Source organism: Paracoccidioides lutzii, assembly GCF_000150705.2.
Source record: "Paracoccidioides lutzii Pb01 unplaced genomic scaffold supercont2.4, whole genome shotgun sequence".
Classification (NCBI taxonomy): domain Eukaryota; kingdom Fungi; phylum Ascomycota; class Eurotiomycetes; order Onygenales; family Ajellomycetaceae; genus Paracoccidioides; species Paracoccidioides lutzii.
The window spans coordinates 337,494-362,793 of NW_015440950.1; the positions used below are offsets into that span (position 1 = coordinate 337,494).

A 25,300-nucleotide genomic window follows, 5' to 3' on the forward strand; every position below is an offset into this window, starting at 1 on the left:
TCTGGGTATTCGCGTTGTTTGATGGGAAGTTAATATTACTCGAGAGCAGTTGACTGATGACTTACACAAGGATTTGTTGAGTTATTTTCTCCCTGATATTTCGATCCCACCCATATCCTTCCTTTTGGCCCAACGTATGCAGGCACTAGCCCAGGATGTAGACAGAGGAAGACGATAACAGAATTTCAAGAGTTCCGTCCGCATTGCAGTGACGCCCTTTATAGAGGAATCACCCAACCAAAACACGCCCAGACCGCTTTTGTCATGCCATCTCTGTAGTTGATAAAATCCTGTAGTTTCGTCAAATAAAAAAATTACCTGTAAATAAAGACAGTCCATTATACATACATCTCCTAAGGGACATCAGGAGTATACAAAACCACCAAAAAAATCATCATGTTGCGCAGCCGAAGGAGGACTTGAATAATTATTCTGTTTCCACCTCACTCATCACTGGTTTAACCCAACCGCATATTATCAATCAACCGGACTTAGGTGCTTCGGGATCCCCTTCGGCAACCAACATGCCAACGACAAGATACTTCTCCAGAAACCGCACCTCCCAGCTGCGCAAATTATCCATCTGCTCCGCATCCAACCCGCTTAGATCATCCAGAGGTCCCTTGAGGTCCTTCGTTAGCATTTCCTCGTCAAAGCTCTGACATGCCAATCCACGAGTTGCATCTCTGCCGGCGAAATTCTCATACGGACCGCCCTGTACGTGTGTAACAAATTCATTATTTAGTCTGATTATTTTCTTCTGGGGATATCTATATTTGTATGGCTTACTGGACCATAGAAATTGCGTCCGGAGGAGACATCGAACACCCTCCCGCGCACAGCTAGGTAGACGGGGCTGCCATCTTTGCCATTGTATGGAAGAAGAGTTGTTGGGGTGAAAACGCGGAAGACTACTGGGGGACGTCCTTTGGGGAGGGTGAGTGGTTGCCGCGGGCGGAAGTGGAAGTATACCAGGAGAACGAATAGGGAAACGAGGATGAGGTTTATTGGGGAGGCGATGGAAACACTGTTTTGTTCTTAGTATTTTTTTTCTACTTTTTTTTTTTTTTAAAAAAAAAAAAAAAAATCATTATTCATTTCTCGCTGCTAGTTTCAATAGAAACCCCATTATCTGCATGTCAGGATAATGAAAGTTCATATATTAAAACTTACACTTCAGCTGGTGGGGAAGCAGTATCTGGGTTGGCCGGGCGCTGGAGTTAGCCGGTTTAAAACAAACGCTGGTGGAATAATAGGGCGTACCTGTTGCCATCTTGAATCTCTCAGCACCAGATGCCAAGTTAGCTGCGACTTGGAGTCTGTAGACTTAGTGTCGGGTTTTTGGGGGATGTTTCAAGGCAAATCGACAACATCCTCGTCCTCATTGTCAAAACCATTTTGTTCGTCGCCCTCATGGGCTGAGAAAGCAGAGCCAATCGGCAGATATCACATGATTACACCTGAAACCACGTGAGACAGGTACATAGGCATTTCAAAGCCTATCATTGCATTCAACACTCAATCATCCGAGGTATCTCATACAATAAATATTTATCAATTTATCAAACATTTACTAAACCATGGAGCGCATTTATTACTGGCCTGGATTGCTCAACTCTGTGTCTTTGGCGATCTCCATTCAGTGACTGTAGAAATTGGTTACTAACAGTCGCCATGGCTATCGTCTCCAAGGGCTTTTTCGGAGTGCCCGTGGACAACACCTTAATTTATGATAATTTCTAATTAGCCCAGCCCTGGGTTTGATGACGAGTTGCTATTCCACTTTTAGCGCGTGTTGATTGGCCCAGGCACGTAGGTAAGTGAACATAATCCTCGAATTCGGACCCATTGTCTCCAAATTAAAGGGTTGTGTCGCTCCGGGGCTAGAGAAGCCATTGCTTCACCAGTTCGCGGCGGGATGCGTGAATAAAATACTGACACTCTACTAGGAGGACTCTACTATGACCGCAACCCTAATTTCTACTGTTACTTCCAAGTTTCTTCAATCTCGTTATTTTAAACAGAGTTCAACAGTCTCTAAATTACGATATAAGGGGGGAAAATATGCTTGCCTGAATATTCAACAATACTCCGCCGCTCTTGAACAGTAATAATGTGGAAGAAGAATCGATCTGCTAAAGAGCGAGAAATTGGAAATCCCACGCTACTCGCGACCACATTCGATAATGCCGCTCTCCGGAACATGACAAGCATCAATACTCCCGCTAATCGTGAGCACCACGCCAACGATAGCCACAGTCGGCAGGAAAAGGGTCATCATTGCGGGCCAGGCCTACCCCCTCTACCATTGTGAGTAAATGTCCCAATTTCCATCCTCTATGAATGTACCTCCCTCTTCCTCCCAGTAGTAGTTATATCTATGCGACCGTGAGCCACCTCAGTTTAACTAATTTCTTACCTAAACTCGCAAGTAAATCAATGGAGCCGACAACCCTCAGGAGAAACCCTCCGTCACGACCTGCAGTGACTTCATCGATATATTCGGAACGCGATTCCTATCTACAACCTGAACCTGATCTGTCATCAACCAGATACAATACGCATCCGTCAAGGAACTACAACACTTATCAGACCGGGTATCGTGACAACAAATATACAGATATTTCGCCGCCAGATTCTCCGATATTTATACCCGGCGGATATCGCGAAAGTCCTGATGTATCTCCCATAGATGAGCCCCTTCCGCAGTTCCCACCTCCAAGAGAAATCTGGCTTGCGACCGCTTTGCCTGTTCCCCCTAAGGATGTCCCCACCAAAACGAACACAACAGTGCGAGCGCCTTCTCAATCATACGAACTGCCTCCTCCACCTACAAGACTGAAGCCGACGTCCCCAAGAGAGGCTTCAAACAGACTCACAAGATGGGACGACTTTTCGGGGGAACCCACCGAAAGTGAAAAGGGCAAGGTTGCACAAGTTATTCCTGGGAGTATAGCCACGAAGAAGAGTCCGACGACAAAGCAGACATCTAAACAGGGGTTTAATTTCCGTGCTAAAGGGAAAGAATTGAACCAGGCAAGGAAAAAAATTATGGAAGGGCGGCGCCAAACTGATATAGATGTTAAGGTCGACAAGGACGATCCCGCTCGGATTCCGCCTCCTCGAGAGCCATGGAAAGGCGCAAGTGGACGAACTGCCATTGTCAACCCTATAGAGACCAAGAAAGCGCTACGGACACAGCCCCTAAGTATTCAAACCCAACTCCCACCCCGAAAAGATAGCCGTCAAGGAGTAGAACGAAAAATGCTCCCGACCACTAACGCTACGGGCGGACATCGACCACGTACCGTGTCTATATCAAAAGAGGGTGGCCATGTGACTCCTGACCTGACTATTAAACCCGTCGTTCCTCTAAAAGCAGGTAGCAATACCCCAACATCATCCAAACATTTCCTCCCCCCTGCTTTTAGCTCTGGGAGCGGGACACCCGCGCAATCTGAAGCCCCCAAGGCGATCCACCAGGCAACCCCAGGCTTGTATCTTGCCACGATGCTCCAAGACATAAATCTGGAACAACAGCCATCAAGTCGTTTTAGCGCTACTACATATGCACCAACGGAACCAGCAAACAGCCCACCCGGAACACCCCGCCCTCGAAGCGCTGATAAAGAGGCTCCGCCCGTCCCTTACATGGCGGCAGGAAAGAAAAAGCCCATCTCGCAAACCTTCACCAAAGTCATGGCACGCAAACCCACCCCCTCAGAAATGTCAACGTGGACCGCAAAGACTTTACCCCGCAGCCCACCAGAGATGGAAGCGGGCAACCGCATCGATGCCATGGAGGCTAAGATGAACGACCTCGCCCGACGCAAGGATAACATCAACACGATCATCCATGAGTTGACGCAGGTAATACAGCCCAGCTCAATCGCGTATGACATTGCGACGAGAAGCGAGGTTAAGAGGTCTGTCGCAAGTTTGAATAACGAACTTGTGGAGATTAGGAAGGAGGAACACGATGTTGGGATGAAGTTGATGAGGGCGCGCAAGAAGCAGGATCAGGAGGAGTTTTATCAGCCATCTAGCATTTGGATTAAGAGGGTTACTGAGGACTACTGAGCCTTTTTTTTTTTTTTTTTTTTTTGTCTGTTTTAGGTGGCTTTTGCTTAACGGGTTTCTTTCTCTCCCACTTTTTATTTTGACTTTGTTCAGTGATATACCCCTATTTTCTTTTTGGTGGCTGGCCAGGTTTGTTACCTTTTCTCTTTCCCAACCTCCACATATTTTTGAGCTTCTTTTGGTATCCAGGAGCTTCTAGTGGATAATTTTGAGTGTTTTCCTTCTATGCATGTTGGCATATTTGGCTTACCTCGTCCCTGTCTTGTGAGGTTTGTGAGGGTTTATTGGGCGTTTTGTTATGGTTTAAATTGTTTGGCTTTTAAGGACTGTTATGAAGATACCTTTGCCCTTTTCACCCTTGTTTGATTTTGCTTCTGAAACCTCAAGGGCTTCTAGAACATGTGTCCTAAGAGACTGCAATCTACCTTAACCGGCCGCAGCATTCCATCCTCGTCACCAAAAGATTATACTCAAGTTATGATAAGACTAGAAAGACTAATTCACAATAGTAACTCTCTATTTCAGCATTGTTGTCTCAACACCACTGGTCTCATAGAAATACAAAGGCAAAACAGGGAAAAAAGCGGGAAAATAAAAAATAAAATTACAATTAAAAATCAACAAGCAAATAAAACTAAACTACCTTCACAAAAATAGGACCTTTATCGTCAGAACTCTACAAGTATCGGACGGGGTGTTTAGGGTAATTCCACGAATGCAGAAGACGCCTTCTCGCCATTCATCATTTCCACAAATCTTGCGTTCCTTCGTGTATTCGTAACTGCGGACTTGTTGCGTTAACCTGGCCACGACCCCGATTGGTTTTCCCAAATATTGCTCGCTTGGATCGAGTGTCACTATGTGTGAAAAGATGGGTTGGCGGTAATAATGGATGGTGAGTGTGGTTGGTGCGTTGCTGTTTGTATTCTTTTATTTCTTCCCGGACTTCTTGATCCCTTGCTGTCCAGAGTTCAGGGGGCCTTTCCCCTTTGCCTTTTCTGCTAATTCTTTTTTGGCTTTGGCATCTGGATACTAAGTCAGTATATATTGCGGGTGCGTGTGAAATGTCCTCCATGTAACTGTTGACCAGAAGAGGGTTAACAGAGGGAGACAGGGAGGCCGGAGGAGGATAAATGGTAAACGAATTGCCAAAAAACAGAGACAGGTTCCTTACCGGCTCGCTGCTTCTCTTTGAATGCAAGATCTTCCTCATCCAGCTCTTTCTTTTCCTTCTTGGGGGCTTTCAGAGGCTTCGCCTTTCCGCCTATAGAAACAATTAGCAACAGAGGCGGGGAACAGTGTTGATTCCAAAATAATCGAAATAGGGACATTTTCCGGATACAACGCCCTGTTGGGTTCGTTACATACCCTCTCTTCCTTGGCCACCCATTTGCTAAGGGTTCTATATGGAACTGACGTGTGTGTTCAGGACGGATAGACTCGAGCACGGGAGAATGATCTTCGTAGGGTTTGGACCGTGTTGGTCAAGATCGCTCTTCGCATGATTGACTGAAGGTTGAAGTTGGCTTTTAAAAAAGTTTGGCTGAGGCTCCAAGAACTCGGAGGCTGCGCTAGATCCCAATATGGTTTAGTGTCTTTCTACTGTCTTGGCATTCAAGCGCTCTTGCTACTTTTGTACCCGCACGCAGATCTCAGAACCTCAGACGTCAAGCTTCATTCTCATCACCTCGCCATCACCTCGCCATCAAGTCCATCGGAACTCTTTTACTCATTTAATAGCCTTTCTTCCCCTTGCTTTGCCGTTAGCCACCACATGGGTTGCTCCTAGTGGTGCGCCGCGTGGTTTTGGGACATATCTAGTCGGGTTGGACATTTCACCATCACCCAAACCATCATTGACACTTCGAGAATTGAATTCTTGCTAACCGAAAATATTACCATTTCCAAGTTCGTCCCGCCACGTTTGGTCGAGGCTATCCCTGTTGCTTCTTGAATCGCCATGATGGCGTCGCATCGGTCGAGGTCTCCATCGACCCCTTCAGAGGGTGAGATCATCGAATCAGGCTCAGATACGAAGGCAACTACGTCGCAGACTTCTGTTAATGGCATCAACGTTGACCGTAATACCAGAACCAATACTTATGCTCCGAGATTCCCCGCCTCGTTTCCCAGATCGTACCATCGTGATATCTCGAGATCGAGGTCGAGATCCCGCTCCCCGTATCGTGGATCCAGGGCCGAGAAACGCAGCCGCAATTTTGCTGAAGACTCTGGAAGGGGTGATCGAACGATATCATCAAAGCAGTTAGTTTCAAGATATGATGATAGATATCACGATGGATATAGCGCCAAACAGCGCCGGAAAGCGTATCACGATCTCGATCGAGATGACAGTTATTACGATTCTAGGAAACGCCCTAGGACTCGAAGCCGATCTCCGTTCCGCGACACTAGAAAGCCAAAGCAATATTCAGGTGATGAACGAGATAATGATAGTGGCAGAATATCCAGGGTCCGTGACCCGAATGGTCAATCCTACACTGGTGGCGGAAGGCAGGTTACTGAACAGTTAGTGAGAGAGAGGGGGAAGCCCCTAGGTGACGCTCGAAAACAGAGACAACTGGCTGAATCTCGAGGAAATCAGATGCGGCAATCTTCACCCACAGCTGTTACATCGGGTAGATCGGATATGTATGTCACTCCCCCCGAAGACAGAACTATTTCTAACGGCACATCTAGTACGTCTGCTCCAAGCAATGATAATGAAGCCAATGAGCCCCCACCGGAGCCTGTCGATGAGGCTACACTGATTGAACAACGCAGAAAGCGCCGTGAAGCCATCAAAGCTAAGTATCGTAATCAGTCTACACCTCTCCTCGTCAAGGCCCTGGAAGCTGGGAATGAGACAGACTCTACACCACAGAATTCAGGTCAATCCTCGTCTCGCAATGACAAAGCAGGTCAGTTATGCCTCCAGTTAAACGATCATAGCATTCTGGCTAATTACTCTACAGATTCCCGTCCAAATACACCCTTAGAGACACCTGACGATACGTCCGGTGCTCCCTCTCCTACTGATTTGAAAGTTTCGCGGGATGAGGACCTTGCTAATGCTAATGCTGAAACTGCAAACGGTGTTGATAAGGAGGAACCATCCTCTTACGACTACGATCCCACCCAGGACATGCGAGAGGATAAGATGCGTCATGACAAAAGACATTTTGGTGAAAATATCTCATCTGGTGTTTATGGTGAAACTAAAGTAGCAAAGCAAGACGTTCCCGTATCGAACTCAATCGTGGAAACCCCAGGGCAAAGCGAACCTAGGAACGTTTCAGATATAGATATGTTTGCGCCAGATGATGATGATATGTTCGCTGAAGAGGTGCCTGTTGCCTCTAAAGCACCTGAAACCATTTCTAAACCAAGTATACCACAGGAACTCGATATGAGTATGATGGACAACTGGGATGACCCTGAAGGTTACTATAATGTCATGCTGGGGGAGCTCGTAGATGGGCGGTATCATGTGCAGCAAAATTTGGGCAAGGGTATGTTTTCTTCAGTGGTTCGTGCTACGGATTCGAAAACAGGAAAGCTCGTCGCCATTAAAATCATTCGCAATAATGATACGATGAGAAAGGCCGGGATGAAAGAGATAGAATTACTAGAACAGCTTCTGGCAGCGGACCCAGATGACAAGAAACACATTATCCGATTTGAAAGGCATTTCGACCATAAAGGCCATCTTTGCATTGTCTTCGAGAATCTTAGCATGAATCTGCGCGAGGTACTCAAGAAGTTCGGTCGTGATGTTGGTATCAATCTCCGTGCTATCCGCACATACGCGCACCAAATGTTCCTAGGCCTCAGCCTGCTCCGCAAATGCAATATATTGCACGCAGATCTAAAACCAGACAACCTTCTCGTTAACGAAAATCGAAACCTTCTCAAGGTATGCGATCTCGGTTCCGCGTCTCCAGCATCCGAGAACGAGATAACCCCGTATCTTGTCAGTCGCTTTTACCGCGCTCCCGAAATTATCCTTGGGATCCCCTACGATTATGCCATTGACATGTGGTCTATTGGCTGTACCCTCTTTGAGCTGTACACAGGCAAGATCCTCTTCACAGGCCGTACTAATAATCAAATGCTCCGCTCCATAATGGAATGCCGCGGTAAATTTCCACCCAAATTCCTCCGTCGGGGCACTTTTACCTATCTCCATTTCGACGAGTTTTTGAACTTCCGCAGCGTGGAAGAGGATAAGGTCACTGGCCGGATGGTGACGAGAATTGTGGACTTTAAGAAACCGACGAGAGATTTGAAAACGAGGTTGATGGGGAAAGGGTCGAAAGGGTTGAGTGATTTGGAGATAAAGGAGCTTACGCTTTTTATTGATTTGTTGGATCGGTGCTTGAACTTCAATCCCGAGAAGAGATGTACACCTTCGGAAGCACTGAAGCACCCGTTCATCACTCGAAATAAGGTTTGAAGAGGGATGGGGGATAGGGAGGTCGGGTGGAAATCTATGACGTAGCATGGTGTTGTGGGCGTGGATTCAATTCTTCTCTTTTTCTTTCATTGCAAATACATATATCGCTGGATGAAGCAGACCTGTTGTCTCTCGTCCAGGTATTCTAATTACAATTTTTAACATAGCTACCTAATGGCCTCTCCGTAGTCACATAGACAATGGATTTCTGTCCGGTGTGAATGCTTTGAGAGATTGATTTCCCTCAGCATCCTGACTGGAGTAATATCACGTTTATTTCCTGCCGATCCATGTATATATCGGAAAACTTAGCTGTAGTTAGATAGCGACACCAGCAGCTTCTAATGTTGGAAAGGCTTTGCACTTGAACAGAAACCCGTCCCGGCTATAACAAGGGCAGCCCCTTACAGACCATCAGAAAGCCTTACGCTTAAGGCTGTAAATTCATACAATCAAAATACGGAAGCACCAATTACTCGGGTAAGCGAAGCAAAAACGCCCTACAATAAATATATTGCGTCCAACTAAATTTTAATTTGTTCACGCGCGGTTGGATGCAGCCATACTGATCTCCGTAGATTGCAAACAAGTGCTCGTTCTTCTCCAATACCAGTGGACGCTTTCATATGTTCCATTCTTGAAAGTTGAGCTACCAAACAACGCATTCGCTTTTTGGCTATCCCCCTGACATCCGTTGGTATCTAAGGTTCCCTTTCGCCCTCCGTTCGTGCGGTTGTTGCGTTTGAGCGAGAGGTGTGGTCCCTGGAAGAGGCCGTAGTGGAGCATGTGCAAAAGCAGTTGTCTAGGGACAGCATATGTAAGGCTCAGTCTTATCTTGAAAAGGATAATGGTTGGGGATTGAAAGCCTTGCTTCAATCATGGGAATTACCCATTGCCATTGCCATTGCCAATGGAACGAATGAAAATTAGTACTGTGAATAGCAGATCCATCTCTTTGAGTCTAGCATGTGTAGACGTGGAAATGTATTGTCTCCGATTCCCAACGGAACTGAGCATGATACGCTCCAGTAACTGCAATCCCTTGCTTGACCCCCCTGTGTAATGGGGCATTCTCCCTGCCGAGATGCAGTTGAACATTTGTCAGGCAATCAAGTCGGCTAGCCGTCTGCATAACTGGGCAGCACCAGTGAGATACCTTGACGAATCTCCTCCGCAGATCGTATGGGTTTATCTTTGACGCTATCCACTGTCCTTACATTAGTTGGTGAGAACTTTTTGGGTATGTAAGTTGCAATTCGCAAGTCTTATGTCAGAACTGGCAAGGCTATATCTATCAAAAACATATCTGGAAGTTCATAACAAAAGGACACTCTACACTTTGGGTTTAACTAATGTAAGCGAATCACCTAGTTACCAGATCACTCACCCTACCTACATTTAAAAAAAAATCAAATTAAGCTACAATTAAATGGAATTACACATAGGAAATTATATACATTATTCCTGAACCCATGTCATGCAGGGGCTCTATGTCCTGTATTACCACATTTACTTACAGCGTGCTGGTGCTCGCTTTTTATTATGCTGATTTGAATCCTCCACTACCCCCTCCACAGCTTGTTGAGCAGCTTGAGCCCTAGCTAATCCTTCCTCTGCTCTTAGAATACACTCCTGAGCTATAGAGGCACGTCCTTGTTCTCACTTGCCTTTTTGCTTCTCATTTGCAGCCCATTGGGCCTTGTTTTCCTGTGCCAGAATAGCAGCACTAGCTGGCACCATCGAACCAGTTGATTTAGGGCTTGATTGGTTGGACTAGAAGGGTTTGTGTACGGCGCTTGATATGCTGCTTGATCTTGTTGGACTGACCTTCTAATTGAGCCACATTGCAAGGGGGTCTTTGGGATCCAGGGAGACTGATATCCATGAGATGTGCCAGGGGGACTGGGTGTATGTAGCTGAGATTGTAGGCGCGTAAGAACCTCCTCTGGATTGTATGGCACTAAGCCTGTGGCCTTTGAATATATTCTTAATAGTCATATCCTTAATACCTCCCTTCTAGCTACAGCATATAGACCTAAGAACTCATCCTTATCCACATGATTGATGTCAAGTCTCATGCCTGTTTCAACCTGCTTGCCATATACCTTCTTTAAAGGAGCAAAACAGCTTATATCCAATGAATGCAGTGGCATATAAAAAGGTATAATAGCATTCTCCATGCAGAATTGATAAAATCCAGCTGTGGCATGGCTTCCATGACCATCTAGAATAAGAAGCTGATATCTGCCAACTGTTCGAGCTTGAGTATGCTTGTAGAACACCCTTTTCAACCACATTAGACCTAGCTGGTCAGTGGCTCAGTCATTCTCACTAACCTCAATCACTCAGTCTGCAGGCAGGTCCTCATACCATGAAGTCTGATGCATCTTGCCCTTGAGAATAATCATTGAAGATAGAGCTCATCCCATTGTACTGACTGCCTCAATCACAGTCATTCATTCTCTATTTCCAGGTTGTATAAGAGATGCCTTTCCAGCTCTTTCAGGTCTAGTGACCACTCATGTAGTTGCAATGACCCTCATAAGAAAACCAACTTCATCAAAGTTGTATATATCCTCTGGTAGAATACCATATTTTTTTCTGGTATTCTCCACCAGCCTAAACCATGCAAGCATCCAAGTATAATCTTTGGGTCTTCACATAAGGCTCACTAAAGGTCATATCTGCGTATGAGTCTAGTTTTTAGCTCGTCATGGTGTTGAATGAATCTTCGAACCCGGCATTTTCCAATTGTAGGTGATGAACCAGATTCCTATATATGTCTTCAGTAGTTGAATGGCCATATCTGTATGCTTGCAATTCGGGGGGATAGACCTCTCTCATCCATGGATATTATCCATCGAACTAGATATTCTTCTTCAATTGAGATCAGCTTTCAATTGCCTTGTTGAGAATTCGCGCGTGTGGTTCGATTGCGCAGTCGGTAGGATAGGCTTGAGAGAGCAACGCCTTGGCAACCGCTCGCATGCTTGAAAATTGCTTAGTTTCATAAGCACTAATGGCTAAAAGAAGCCTTCCCTTGTGATTGGAAGCTTGATCTTTTGATTTGGTGGGCATATTGAATGATTTGGTGGATTCAGGTGGTTGAAACGGAAGTGTTGCGGTAGGTGATCGCTTACGTTAGTTAAACTAGTTAGTTAATGTAGTTAATCCACCGGCCACCAAAATCACCAGTAATTAAATAATTTTTAACCAGAAATATCTACACTCAAAAACCTCTAATTAAATGGCACTATATTACACTAAGTTCCAGGGCATCTTATTCTTGTATGCCTGAGCGTGCCGCAATTGCTGCATCTCTGTGGCGCTCGTATGCGTGGTCTAAATTCTGCTGGCGGAGGCACAGGGGGTTGGTTGAATGACAGACAGTTCGACAGACTCGGCAGGTGGAATAACAAGATCTGAACTTCCTCTCTAGTTATCCTTCTTGTTGGATTCTGCGGGTAGACCTTTTTTCTGGGGTAAGATGACTGCTGTGCCCCTCCAAAATAAGAAGGTGAATGCCAACCCTGCGTGGATTTGCAGCAGGAATAAACAGCCTAGGAAGCCATTTAAGTCCTATCTCATCTATAGTCCAGTTATTAGGACTAACATCAAGCCTCCAACCATCTGGAAGCCTGTCAAACCAGTCTTCTTGTAGATTCTGACCCTCGAGAATAACATACGGGGGTAGGGCCCAGCCTGACGCCTTGACTGCCTCAATCACAGTCACACATTCTCGATTTCCTGGTTGTAGAACCTTTGCCCGGCCGTAGCGCTCAGCACTGGTGATGATCTTGGTAATTGCACAGAGCCCATTGCAAATCCAGTCTCATCAAAGTTGTAGATATCTTCAGTTTGAATCCCATGCTCAGCAACTGTATCCCCCAGAGTCTTAAAAACCAGTCCTGAAAAACCCTTATATCCTCACATTTTGCTCACTCATGATTATAGCGTCTAGAATGGTGGCGTTGGAGCTCCATACATCATTTAATCAGCTTATAAACCCAGTTCTTGCCAACGCAGGGAGGGGTAGAGGTGGAATGCCATAAGGGTAAGAAGATGATCAGCCATATTCTCAACAAATGCCAGCCAGGGAGGGGATTCCTCGTTTTGCGAGGTCAAGAATCCACTGAACTAGCAGATTCTCTTCAGCTTCAGCTGGTTTAACTGAATAAGTCGATCCTGCAGAGTATTACGAGGCACCTCATATAGGCGTGCAGCTTCACGAATTGAGGTTATTTCATGCTCTTTAATAGCATTTATCGCGATTTCAAGTCTTCCCTCTATCTCTGTAGAGTTTCTAGCATTTTACGACAAATTGGTGGCATAATTGCACGTTGAAGTGGTTTAATTTTGAATTTGGTGGCCGACTCGGGGGTGGATTACGTTAGTTAGCTAAGCTTTTTAGTTCCCGCTTATTAATATCTAGGGTGTGCTTCAAAATGGTTAGAACTATTTCGATCTCAACTGGGGCAACTCTCACTACTCTCGATTATGCGGCCTCAAATGCAGCCGCTTCACATGCCCATCGCTTTCGACCTCCGCTAACTGTCTCTATGGTACTCGACTCGAATGTGCCCAAGGATCAAAATTGATATGCAAAGAACTTGGACAATGAGTCAGAGATTGTGCATGCCGACAACACCAGTCTCACTGCCTTGTTTCTAGAGTTAATGCTTTAAGGTGTCTTTGCAATAATGAGTCATATCCCTACGATTCAGAACCTCATGATCACAGATCGCCAAGGCGTGCCCATATTATCCTTTGTCAAGTCGCCTGCAGGGCTCACGGCCGACATCGATTATTGTTTCCCTGTGCAACTAAGGGGCAATCTGTCCATTGATTGTCTTCAATAGATGTTCAGTACTGCCACATTTTTGAGAAATAACGGTCAACTGAACTTCAATAACCATGGGTATTTTGCCTAATGTATTCATTGGAGCTCCCTGCTTTGTCTATTTCTAGAACAAATACCTCTTTATTAACTTTATTTGGTTTTTTTTTTTTTTTTTAATATTCGGTGGCTGTCTTTCACAACCTTGGAAGAATAATATATTCCTATCCCGGAAAATCAAATAGGGTTGGTTGGATGGCTCGAATACCCAACAACTACTCACTAAATACTCCGTATAACCATGTGGGTGCATGCTTTTGATAGTTCTTTGTTGCTGTCAAACGCTGTCAAACGGAGGGTGGTAGACCCAACAAGCCATTGGCCTTTCCGGGAGAGAGTCCGGCGTCCAGAGCACTGGGATCGGTCTGATATAACCTAAAATTAGTAATTATTTTATGCTAAGTGATCGAACCAGCCAAAGGGACTTTTGGGTTTGCCTATAGGAGTCGAGTTTTGTTCACAAGGAGAGTTTGTTAACTGACATCCCTGGTATGAGACCTCCCGAGACTTCACACGAAAGGATCTCTGTATACCTTTTGAACTTTGCAAAAGGTTTAGATGCTATCATCCAGCATCTCAATAATTCCTTTTCCGGTACCGAAGCTTTTGGTGATTTGGAGTCAACCTATGGACAAATTGAGTGAAACATTAATTTCTTTCTATAGGTTTTGCTCACAGTGACACATGCGTTTCGGAAGAACTGTCGGTCACAAACAATCGTTGGCTGCCTTGCAGAACCGAAACATCTTGGGATTCAGCCCGTGTCCCCATCATGATTACCACAGAAACCTGTGTCGGTTCTCAGATTCGTTTCAGGGTTTCACGGGCAAGCCAGGATGATATTGATACTATTGTAATGCCTTAGTCTTTTTCAATGTTTGCTCCAAACACCACAGCAATCAGGTTTTTTTAGACGTAGGTGACACAGGTTCTTAACCTTTTGCGGAATGGCTCGGAGCTGAAGTGGAGACCTCCGCAAATTGTTCCATTCCCCGTAGAATTAATTGAAGTTTTTCAAGTAGGTATGCCATTGAGAGCACAGACCAGATCACAACAATGATAATAATGCCGGACGATCGTTTTGAAACCAGAAAAATGTTGTCAAGGCAGACTCAGGCAAGATGAGGGGTTTAAATTAATATAATTGCGATTTTCATCCTTCCTCGGTGACCCTTGTTACAATGTACTCCGTCCCTAGCCCAGTTGGATCTAAATTCTCAAACCTTCGATTAAAAGAGAGATCTTCATGGATGTATGTACTCCGTTCAGTGGCACCATTATAAATGCAAATCCCAATGAAGAAAAAGGCTCTTGTTGTCACGAACCGCAGTTTTAAGCCAAATATTTTCTGGAACATCCCTCGGCCTGACGCTCTTAAATCTCATTGCGCTGACAAAAATCTCCGTCAGTGCTCGAAACTCGATCACCACTGCTGGGTTACAGGATCGGCGTTAGCCGCGTAGGTTGAATCCTGTTTCTGGCCAGGTTGACCACGGAATAATCATGGTAAAGAGCTGGGAATAATCCTTGCATGTAAAGCTCAATATCTGGGACCAGGGTATGCCACAACAATATCCAGTCCAACGAAACCGACTGCTCCTGCCAAGAGTCAAGACACAAGATAGTATCTCAAGCAAAAAAAAAAAATAAATAAATAAATAAAAAAAATAAGCGGTCCAAGAGAGAAAAAACTGTTCTTTGGTGTGGCCAAAGACTAGTTCTGGAACACTGCAAGTGATAACTAATTGGACATCCTGGTATGTCGGCGGGTTTTCGAAAATCTCCTGGGATCAGTAGAACAATGGACATGGGAATAACGGGGCTGGTAGTTGGGGGGGGGGGGCATGCAAAGAATCAACTGGGAAAATGAACCTATTTTCGACAAGGAGGAGTAAAGTTGAACCTTTCGTTGACAGGTTCTTTCTCATTGGATACTGAAGAGCGGTTGCCACCAGAATCACTGAGCAATACTCCATACCCCATGGTGAAATCGCCAAAAAATTCTCGCAACTCCTTTCAGAATGCACCTTCGGAATGCGCTCTGGTAAAGTTTGACTCCCTCCATTTTGATAAAGCAAGGATCCTGACTGGCTTGCAATGCGCGCATGATATCACATCCACACAACACTTTGCCGGCGGCTTGTGGGTTGTTGGTAGGCTTGTGCAGAGGATCTGCTCCAGACCATCATCATCATCATCATCATTATTATTATTATTGCCAAATCCTGGGCGAGACGTCTGTGCATTCAATGCCAGCCCATTTGTTACTCTATTTTATTCATAACCTTCAACTCTCGCTCAATGCACGCCGGGTCACAGAGCACGCTAGCGGAAACCAACCAGCCCTCCCAGGTTTCTTATTTTAGCCAGACAACCCCCAGCCCTGTCATCCACATCACTCCAGGCTCCAGACTCCAGAATCCAACCCCGTATCTGCAGCCTCACTTTTTTCTTTTTCTTCCTTTTCCTTTTCCTTTTCTTTTACTTTTCTATTTATTTATTTTTTTATTTGAACAAATCGTGGATGGCACACAGTGTTTCTTCCTAGAAATTATGCGATAGGATCTTTGGATGCGTATGTGTGTACGGTACATAGAGGTACATACATGTACAGAGTGCGTAAATTAAATGTTTCTTCTCGTTCACAGGCATATCCGCCAAATCCGATTCATTCCTCGTACCGAGTCGTACAGCTCCATTCATGCAACCAGCGCGAGGGAATGAATCTTGATAACGCCTTGTTGGGGATTGCATTGTCAGCAGCGTACCCACCTAGACCGCCAGGTCGAGGCTGACTCTGATGCCGCAAATGACGCGGACCATCATCCATGACGGCGCCAGGACGACAGTATTATTATTTTGTTATCCATTATGATTTTATTATCGATACACAGATCCTCGAAAATCCACAGGAGATGCAAGGGTTTATGCAGTTTTAACACCGTAGTACGCACTTACTCAAAACTTGGTAGGGACATACGCATCTACCTCCCCAAGGGCTGCCCTCAAGTAACTATCTTCAAGTGACCATGATACTTGGGTAAGCAGGGTTCTAACCTTGGGAGAGCCTCAAATCATATCTAGGTAAGATGAGCCAAATCTGATGATGTCTGCTGTTATTCTTGGACCATGCCAAGGAAGCATCCAAGAGTGGACTCTTTGTAATTTGTTCAACAATCGTGATTGTTAAGAATCAGGCAGATGGGAGTTGCGATAAACTAAGAACGGATGCTGGAAAATATAGACATTGTCCTGAGTCATTTTCCGATATAACTCATGTGACCAGATTAGAATAAGGTTGTGGCTAAGTTCCCACGTGATATTACGTTCATCCGTCGCCTTGGAGCCCTGGAGAGTTTGTTGCACCAACTCACTGGTTTGGGCGTTGATTGACTCAGAGGTCTGCTGGCGGTAGGAGCGGGATGACGTAGCCGCGCCACGTTAGATATTGTTCTCCTGATCAAGATGAGGCTAATGCCAAAAATATGAACGACAGAGTAGCTTTTCATTCAGAGATCAAGTACCTAACTCCTATTCCTGGTAAATCAAGATAAATATCAAAGCTTCTTCGACTTCAACCTGATTAAGTTTGGCGAGCATTCCATTTTCAGCAACAGCGGCCAGTCTTTCTGACCATGGCGAAAGAAGGTTTACTCTCAAGACACACGAAAACGATGTCAGAGGTCCCCGCGAGGAATATCACTTGGAGGGCGCTAGAACGACAATGCGTGTTGCGTCTTATTTGCCCCGAGCGAGCCTCCAAAGTATGCAATTCTCTTATTTCCCGAGTGGGTGGTGGCAAGTTGGCTGGGCTGTACGGGTTGCCGTCTACTTCGAGGGCTGGGCTCAGAAACAGGCCTCTTCCTGCCTCCCCACGGAAGTGCTTTTCAGCTGTCTTAAAATTTATCAGAAAAGGGTTCATTCTTTCTACTGGCAATTTGGGTGCTGCTTGGACAGTGCCGGAAGCATTTTTAGTCTGTCAAAAAGGGGTGTGATGAGTTTGACAATGTCCCTCGGCTGGTGCTGCCGATGGTCCCATCATGAGCCTTCAGTAATTTTCAGAACGCTTTCCCATCACCTGACTGCGGCTAGTCGTCCTAGCGATGGAGCGATGCCCGGCCTGGAAGACCGGGCAAGCCGCCAGCGGCTGGTTCAGGCAGGCTGGGAAACATCCGCGGCAGTCTCGGCAGAAACTCCGCCCAATGATAGCGCTCCAACCTCTTAAAAATTATTGTGCTAATTTTGTTGATCCTGGTCGTCCTTCCACATAACTTCGAGACGCATTTGCGCTGGTTCCAATGGGAATTAGGCAAGCAAAGAATCAACATCCAACCAGTCTGATGGATCATATCCAGGAGTTTCCATCGGTCTCGTCTCCATGGGATCCAGTGCTTTGCGTATCATTCTCGTTTCGAGCAACCAATAATTGTACTTTAGGACGAGGAATACCTGCGGCAGTTTATGCTATTCTACCAGCGTTACTATCTATACACCGAGTTTGGCGCATATGCAGCCTATGAACCCCACCAAATGAATGGATGGCTCAGGGGGGGGGGCAGAGTGTAGTAGTGTGCTCACGGTCTGCAAGCGAACACAAGAAGCTATGGATGACAGAAGAGAACCGTTGAAAAAGGGATAGTTGTCTTGCAAGGTATGGAAAATGACTCTAGTCGCCTTGAGCAGACGGTTCTTTATGCCGACGTAACAGCAATCTGGATGTTTAATTCCCTCTTTTTCCATCATTATTATCTCTGAAGAGTGGCTCTATTTTTGACAACATGCCATGATCAAAACAAGTTTGTCATGGAGAGTGGTGACTGGTGCAAAAAAATATCACTCGGAGGGGGACTTGGTTCTCAAGTTTGAGGACTTAGTTTCCAGTGTCAGCTTGCAAACGGATTCCCATTGTTATGTGCTATTGCGTGCGTCGAGTTAAAGTCTAACTGGCGGATAAATATGCCCTCAGGTAATAATTCAAACCTGTGTAAGGTTTATGAATTTGTCACCTGCTACTTACAGTTTCGCGATGTCCATTCTCTCTGATTTTAAGCTTCAGCCCAAAGAGTAGTGATAGTTACTGAAAGCTAAAGAGCTCAGAAATCGGGTTTGAGGGCATGGATGTTACCAAGGCAATAGAGGCACCACACCACACCGCTGGTCGATCATTCATTCTTTCCAGGTAATCAAATCCATGGACCGTGGATTGCTGGCCACTACTGCTTGGTCAAAACGACTTAAACTGTGGCAGATTCATACCTGACGCTGGACGGGAATATTCCTGTTCCTGAATTTGAGGGTTACCAAGCCACCACCTGGAGCCAGCAATCGAGGAACAAAGGCATATATATTATTTTTAAGATATCAACACCACCAGACATTCCTTTGTAAACGGAGAGGTATCAAGTCCCAATTAGCAGAGCTTGTGTACAAATTGCGGCTTCTTCAGTCTCCCAGCAGCCGGGCAGGCAAAAGCCCACTAGATCTTTGGCAGCCTTTCGTACTTCCGTACTATGCACACTAAAAAGAGAGAGCATCCAACAGCGGAGTAATATTAAAATCTTCAAGGGGTGTTGCTAGCTTGTGCTGGAAACTACGCTTTTTTATGCGTCTCTGACTCGACGCTCTCGCTCTTATTTCATAAATGCTTGCTCGATCAGCAGAGCCTACCGCCACAACAGCACTAGCCCTACAGGATGGAGCATTGAGAAGCCTGCCTGCATTTTGCCATCAGTTTGCAGCAGCACGGAAGCAGTAGTGTGTCATCTCTTTTGTTACTGTTCCCTTGGCTCTGGTGGCTGATCCATGGTTAATCCCTTCCATCCAGCCCAAATTTTTTGCCTCCCCCCTTTTACACTGTCTCTTCCAGACTCCTTTGTCAAAACCACCAATAATAGTTAGCGAGTGGAAAGCTTCCTTTGATCCATTTTCGCCCACACCATCATTCTTCCACGCACGCACGCACGCACGCAACCAACCACCCTACTATGTTAAGCATTCGTGTTGTATTCCGCCCAGACCTTTTCCCTCGTTTTGCTCCACAGTCGGTGCTTTCGGGTCCCTTGCTTACTTTAATTTGTTCCGACCGCAAATTATGGTTCTCGGGTCTTCTGATGCCATAATTAACTGAGTCATGTCTGTTTAACTCAGTTACCTAGTAAGGTAAAACGCCCTTGGGCCCTTGGCTATTGGCTCCATGGATCATAGCAACTACATCTACCACGCACGGAAGTATACACGATCGTATTACGGAGGCCTTAAGTTTCTGAAATGAACTTAGCCTTTTTTTAGGCTCACCTAACCGTTAAGACGGAGGATTTTGACACTCCAACTTTACCTGAAGAAGTTTGGGGCAGGGATCACGCTTGTTGGGTCCAAGCCTCCTTCGAACATTTCATATGCATATCGGCTGAAGTCATCGAGCACGCTAAGGGGGGTTGGCGGGCTGGCTATTAGCCTCATTATCCCAGCCCGACAATCATGCGTGGCTCTGGAAATGGGATTTGCCGATATCTGGCGACTCACCACATTTAGTGTCTTTCTTTGATTCGCCCAGAGGGAATGGTTTGTGGATAGCGCTCGACACCCCCCAAGGCGATGATTCTCATCACTCGCACGAACGATATAAGAGCAAAGTTTCCATGATGGTGGGGAGGGGGGTGGCACTCTTGCCTCTTATTTGTGGCCTAATTCGTCTTGCTCGATGAACTATGTGGAGTTTAAAGAAAGCATGGGCCGTGTCAAGTGTGGATAATTAAGGATTATTTATTTCTAATTTGTGAAGGGCCCCCGGCTAAACCGCATGCGACCCCCTTTTAAGATCATAACTCCTTTACTCTCCATCATCGTTGGTGAAAACTACTTTAAACTCTCAACTATTTGGATAACTATGATCGTATTTTTTACCCTTTAGCTTCAACCTCAACTCCGTCGCTCGCTCACTTTTCTTATACATCCCCTCTCTTCTATACCCTCCTCATACATCCATCCGTCCATTCTTCTTCTTCTTCTACTACTACTACTTCTTCCTCTTCTTCTTCATCCGACCTCTTCTATCCACCTGTGCAATCTACCACTCATCTCTTTTTTTTCTGTTCTTCGTAATAATTTGTCTAAACGTCCCGCTTTATTGTCATTGCTTTGGTTGCGCATCTGTATCGGACGATATATACTGGGCTACATTGCCACAATCATTCCTTTTCAGAAAACTTTTTGACAAATTGCTTCACAGCACGCATATATTATACTCCGTCCATACAGTTTGGAGGATCAGGATCCCCAGTTATATATTTAATTCGGAGTTTCCCGTTTCCCGTTTCTCCAGGTTTAAACCAATAATATTTACCGGCCCGGGAAAGTTGATATTGGAATTCTTCTTGTTTGCGGCGCCTCTTCAACCCTCAGTTGCGGCCCCGTATAATGTATCCCACAATGTTACCAACACCTCCACCATCACCACCGCCTGTTTCAATATGCGATGCTCCGGAAGATAGGCTCGGATTGTTGCTGGCCAACCGGCTGGAACTCACGAGCGTTCTTGGGATAGGTGCCTATGGTGTTGTGTATTCTGCTATCGACATCCATACCCATGTACCGTACGCTGTCAAGGCCCTCAATAAGGGAGGACTCGACCCCAAACAGCTAAAGTTTCAACAACGAGAAATCAAGCTTCATCATTTGGCCAGTCAACATCCCAATGTGGTTTCTTTGGTCCGCATAATGGATTCTCTTGAGTGTACTTTTGTTGTTATCGAGTTTTGCCCAGAAGGCGACCTGTTTTCCAACATTACCGAAAGAGGTCAGTTCGTTGGAAACGATTTCCTTGCCAAACGGGCTTTTCTCCAGATTTTGGATGCCGTGCATTATTGCCACTCCATTGGAATCTATCACCGGGATCTCAAACCAGAAAACATTTTGGTCACGGATCATGGAATGACAGTCAAGCTGGCCGACTTTGGCCTTGCCACGACTGATTTCTACACGTCTGATTTTGGATGTGGCTCAACGTTCTATATGTCACCAGGTATTTTAAAATCTCCCCTGTCCGTTGATCTACAAAGTTGTCTTCTCTATTGAAAGCCTTTGTTTTTCTACATTTTAAATCTAACTGCGACATAGAGTGCCAACATTATACCCCGCGACCATATGCTTCTGCACCAAATGATGTATGGAGTCTTGGCGTCATCCTGGTAAATCTCTGCTGTGGGCGGAACCCATGGAAAAGAGCATCCGCGGAAGATACCACTTTCCGCGCCTTTCTCAAGGATCCACAATTTCTGAGGACAATCTTACCCTTGTCCCCAGAGCTCGATTCCATCTTGAGGCGCATTTTTGAGTGCGACCCCCAGAAAAGAATTTTAATTCCAGAACTGAGGAAATTGATTGTGGAATGTCCTAGATTCACCGTTCGCACCGGGTCTTCTTGTTTATCCGCACCCTCAACCCCTGCTTGTCTGAGCTACCAATATCCGAAGGAATCCTTTGGCCTCATCAACTATATTCCATGCCCAGTCTCACCTCAAGCCGAACCAATCGACGTCGAATATTCGCTGTCAGCGGGTTCTGATACCTCTCTCTCTGATTGCGGGTCCTCTATCTCGTCTTCATCTTCTTCATCCGAATATACGCGTTACAGCCAAGCATCGAATCGAGTTGGATACGCTCCACCTTCAGGAGTACCTAATTTCTGGGGATCCATTATTCCACTCTGCGACATTGGCGATAAGAACCTGTCACGGCAACACCCCATAGAACCCGCAATTGCCGTATTTTGAAAGATATCCGTGACTAAACATTCCCCACTCTTCATTATTTCCCCTTAAAATTTCCTTGGAAGAACCCACATACCTCTTTTTTAATACCAGAACAACGGAACGAATTTCCTTTTTCTTTTTAATGACCTTGGCGCAACTCCGAAGTACGCGAGTGCTGGATTTGATTATCTATATCCAATGGATATTACCTATATTCTCTAATACAAATTACTCATGAATCATCTTGCCAAACCAGGAAACAACAATTTTTTTGCTGGATTTTATCCGCTGGCCACTTGGACTTGCGCAAACTCCTCCCATCTCAATCTGGATTGGATTTATCCACTTGGGGATTTCCCTCTTTACTGTTGTGATTTTTTGGCCATTCATCTTTTTTTATCACGTATAACCTATCTTGGTCGCCCTCCCGTCTCCTAAGTTCTCCGCAACCGGATCTGTCCATTCTTTACGCTTTTGGGGGCAATCCTACTCCTTTTCACACATACGAACAAAAATCCCTCTTTCCACATAAGGCGACAACTTGTACAAAGTTTTACTGCAGTGGTTGGTCTCGTTCTATTTTGGAAGGAAAGCATTCTTGCCTGGCGTTGGATCCGTGCATCACAATCGAAAATGAATGATGTCTAACCCATCTTTCTGAGGGTTTCTTTTTGGCGCCTTTATATAGAGAGTGCTATTTTGAGGCTTGGCGGTCTTGTTTTTACAGTGTTTGCTTGTTATCCTTCATTCCATCTCGGAAAGTGATGGTTCCTTTACTTTCTTGTCCATATCTTCTGATGCTCGTTATTATTTCACATATTCCCTCGCCTGTTGTTGTACATTTATCTTACTGATACCCATGTCGTTCCCTTTTTTTTTTTTTTACTTGCAATCATATAAAAGGCGAACAGAACTTTTATATTCTCTGTCATACATAATACCTTATTTATTCACCTTTGTACTCTGCATACATGATGGTTACCTGCAGCCAGAAATTTTAGTATACATTCAGCCCTCCATCTCTTTACTTGAATCTATTGTTGAACAGTTTACTCGCATTATGCCCTAGGTTGGGTTTAATAAGCCTGATGGGTTGTATAATTATTTGATGCGTTGAGAAAGAATGTCGATAACCCTTAGATCTGTACGTAAGAGTCGTGTGTCTATTTATGTGTTGTTTCTCATCTCCACTTAGACTGTGCTTTCTAATCTGTATATTAGAATTATTTTAACTGTGGTGCAATTGATGACAAGGCACTCGGGCTTAATATACACCTTACCATTACACCCACATGAAGCGTCTTGTCTCTCTTTCACAGTGTGTTCTGTTTGTGCTGTCTGAATAATTTTATGGGACATCATTCCCAATCTATCGTTTCATTTCATATGTATGACAGGCCGTTCAATCCTTTTTATCTGGTTTCCGCTGCTCAAGCACAAAGGTGATGCTGGGCCCGTTGGCTGCACTTTTCTCCAGTATATATATATATATGCGAGCAAATTGAGGTTTAAATTCCGTGGATCGCTCACCAACCTCGTCTATTCTGTCATGATACGGAAGGTAAAGAAATGAGCTAGCAGAGAGACCAAGAGAGCAAGGGTACACACTCACTCATAAAAAAACAAAAGGGCTTAGCATTTTCACATAACTAATGTCCCAAAAGAAAACACATTCATGCCCTTAACCCTCATCACAGTCCGAATTTTTAAATTACATCTCTTACCGACTCACATATTTCTTCCACCTGTAACCATAATCGTCTGGCCATTGACATAGCTAAACAAAGGGCTCGCAACTGCCAAAATCGACCTTGCCGCCTCCGCAGGAGTAGCCCCTCTTCTCAGAGGGATATCTGGGTACTTCTCCGCCTCGTCGTTCCCAGCTCTAGCAGCCAGCTGCTTAGAGGGAATCCCCAGAGCGACTTTCTCACCGTCAGGCGTTGTAATGAACGCGCCAGCCTCCTTGGCGGAAGTCAACCGTGTCAAAACAAGGCCGAATGCAATGGTGTTGGCACGCACGCCGAATTGAGGACCCCATTCCTTCGCAATGGTCTTAGTAAGACCGACCATACCCGCCTTGCCGACGGCGTAGTTCGCTTGGCCCCTGCGAGTGTGTTAGTAATATTAAGCAATAAGCAAAGGGTTCCGAATGTATAACATTTTTAAAGGAAGAGGGGAAACCATTGGGGGACAACTGACGCGTTTCCGTGGATACCACTGGTGCTGCTGATGTTAACAACAACTCTGTCTACGCCATCCTTAACTCTGAAATATGGAGATGCGGCTTGGACAAGCTTGAAGGGAGCTGTGGCGTGGACAGCTAGCATGGCTTCCCATTGCTTATCTGAGAGCTGTTTATTTGAAATAAGGTGGCATATGTTAGTTAATGTTAGTGGTATAGAAGCGGCCATGTAACATAGCAAAAGAAGCAGGACGAAGTATCTAACCTTATGGATAACGCCATCCCATGTATAGCCGGCATTATTAATAATGATATGGATTTTTCCATTTCCAAACTGCGCAGCTTTCTCAACCACCCTCTTTAGATATGCGGCATCCGTCACATCGCCAACTACGGCAATGGCTCGTCCGGGAGCGGCGTCATTGATAGCCTTCGCAACAGCCTCTGCTTTCTCTGTTCATAATTTCAATATACGTCAGCCCTTCTCCCATCTGAACAGCCTTGCCATGGGTGGTAGGTAGCATAGATTGGTTGTATGGATTCTACTAACTGCCATCGAGATCCGCAACAACCACCTTCGCGCCCTCGTTGGCGAACAAATGAGCAGCTTCAGCGCCAACACCCTGTCCAGCTCCAGTGATAATGGCAACTTTGCCAGCAAGCATGCCCTGAGGGTAATTGAGGTGGGAGGACACCTGTGCGATGCGCTCTTGAGGGGCCATGGTGATTGTGGGTGGTGTGATCCGAGCTGAGTTTGAGAAGATATTTGTAGCTTTAAGCAAGGACCAGAAGGATAGAATAGCAGTATCTTAGACACAGGAGCAGATAAACAATGGGTATAATATATATATGTGACAATAAAAAATGGAATTTTTAAAAATTTCTGGGAATTGTTTGGTTATGTAGTTCCCCTGCTCGCGGGGGAGTGTGTTGGA

General features: G+C 45.3%; 9 protein-coding genes across 9 annotated transcripts; 4 read left to right on the top strand and 5 right to left on the bottom strand.

The window, feature by feature from the left end:
• Positions 1–481: 481 nt before the first annotated feature.
• PAAG_01861 (membrane-associated progesterone receptor component 1) lies at positions 482–1,273 on the bottom strand (the record flags this gene model as incomplete). Its single annotated transcript, XM_002795927.2, has 4 exons — positions 482–715; positions 790–1,027; positions 1,174–1,198; positions 1,264–1,273. 4 exons carry the CDS (start codon positions 1,271–1,273, stop codon positions 482–484), a joined length of 507 nt encoding a protein of 168 aa, XP_002795973.1.
• Positions 1,274–2,113: 840 nt separating this feature from the next.
• On the top strand, positions 2,114–4,080 carry PAAG_01862 (hypothetical protein; the record flags this gene model as incomplete). Its single annotated transcript, XM_002795928.1, has 2 exons — positions 2,114–2,310; positions 2,433–4,080. The coding sequence occupies 2 exons, from the start codon at positions 2,114–2,116 to the stop codon at positions 4,078–4,080; spliced, it is 1,845 nt and encodes a 614-aa protein (XP_002795974.1).
• Positions 4,081–4,822: 742 nt separating this feature from the next.
• PAAG_01863 (hypothetical protein) lies at positions 4,823–5,470 on the bottom strand (the record flags this gene model as incomplete). The annotated part of the gene is made up of 4 exons (XM_015844470.1): positions 4,823–4,937; positions 5,027–5,105; positions 5,255–5,344; positions 5,449–5,470. 4 exons carry the CDS (start codon positions 5,468–5,470, stop codon positions 4,823–4,825), a joined length of 306 nt encoding a protein of 101 aa, XP_015701474.1.
• Positions 5,471–6,043: 573 nt separating this feature from the next.
• Positions 6,044–8,536, top strand: PAAG_01864 (serine/threonine-protein kinase prp4; the record flags this gene model as incomplete). The annotated part of the gene is made up of 2 exons (XM_015844471.1): positions 6,044–7,001; positions 7,056–8,536. The coding sequence occupies 2 exons, from the start codon at positions 6,044–6,046 to the stop codon at positions 8,534–8,536; spliced, it is 2,439 nt and encodes an 812-aa protein (XP_015701475.1).
• Positions 8,537–9,076: 540 nt separating this feature from the next.
• Positions 9,077–9,607, bottom strand: PAAG_01865 (hypothetical protein; the record flags this gene model as incomplete). Its single annotated transcript, XM_002795931.2, has 2 exons — positions 9,077–9,338; positions 9,426–9,607. 2 exons carry the CDS (start codon positions 9,605–9,607, stop codon positions 9,077–9,079), a joined length of 444 nt encoding a protein of 147 aa, XP_002795977.2.
• A 2,658-nt stretch (positions 9,608–12,265) lies between these two features.
• PAAG_11380 (hypothetical protein) lies at positions 12,266–12,610 on the bottom strand (the record flags this gene model as incomplete). Its single annotated transcript, XM_015847039.1, has 2 exons — positions 12,266–12,444; positions 12,544–12,610. 2 exons carry the CDS (start codon positions 12,608–12,610, stop codon positions 12,266–12,268), a joined length of 246 nt encoding a protein of 81 aa, XP_015703301.1.
• A 4,547-nt stretch (positions 12,611–17,157) lies between these two features.
• Positions 17,158–17,658, top strand: PAAG_01867 (hypothetical protein; the record flags this gene model as incomplete). Its single annotated transcript, XM_015844472.1, has 1 exon — positions 17,158–17,658. The coding sequence occupies one exon, from the start codon at positions 17,158–17,160 to the stop codon at positions 17,656–17,658; it is 501 nt and encodes a 166-aa protein (XP_015701476.1).
• Positions 17,659–20,861: 3,203 nt separating this feature from the next.
• PAAG_01869 (serine/threonine-protein kinase SAPK3) lies at positions 20,862–22,204 on the top strand (the record flags this gene model as incomplete). The annotated part of the gene is made up of 2 exons (XM_002795935.2): positions 20,862–21,453; positions 21,549–22,204. The coding sequence occupies 2 exons, from the start codon at positions 20,862–20,864 to the stop codon at positions 22,202–22,204; spliced, it is 1,248 nt and encodes a 415-aa protein (XP_002795981.1).
• A 1,707-nt stretch (positions 22,205–23,911) lies between these two features.
• On the bottom strand, positions 23,912–25,087 carry PAAG_01870 (hypothetical protein; the record flags this gene model as incomplete). Its single annotated transcript, XM_002795936.2, has 4 exons — positions 23,912–24,287; positions 24,383–24,534; positions 24,631–24,818; positions 24,916–25,087. The coding sequence occupies 4 exons, from the start codon at positions 25,085–25,087 to the stop codon at positions 23,912–23,914; spliced, it is 888 nt and encodes a 295-aa protein (XP_002795982.1).
• Between the last annotated feature and the right edge of the window lie 213 nt (positions 25,088–25,300).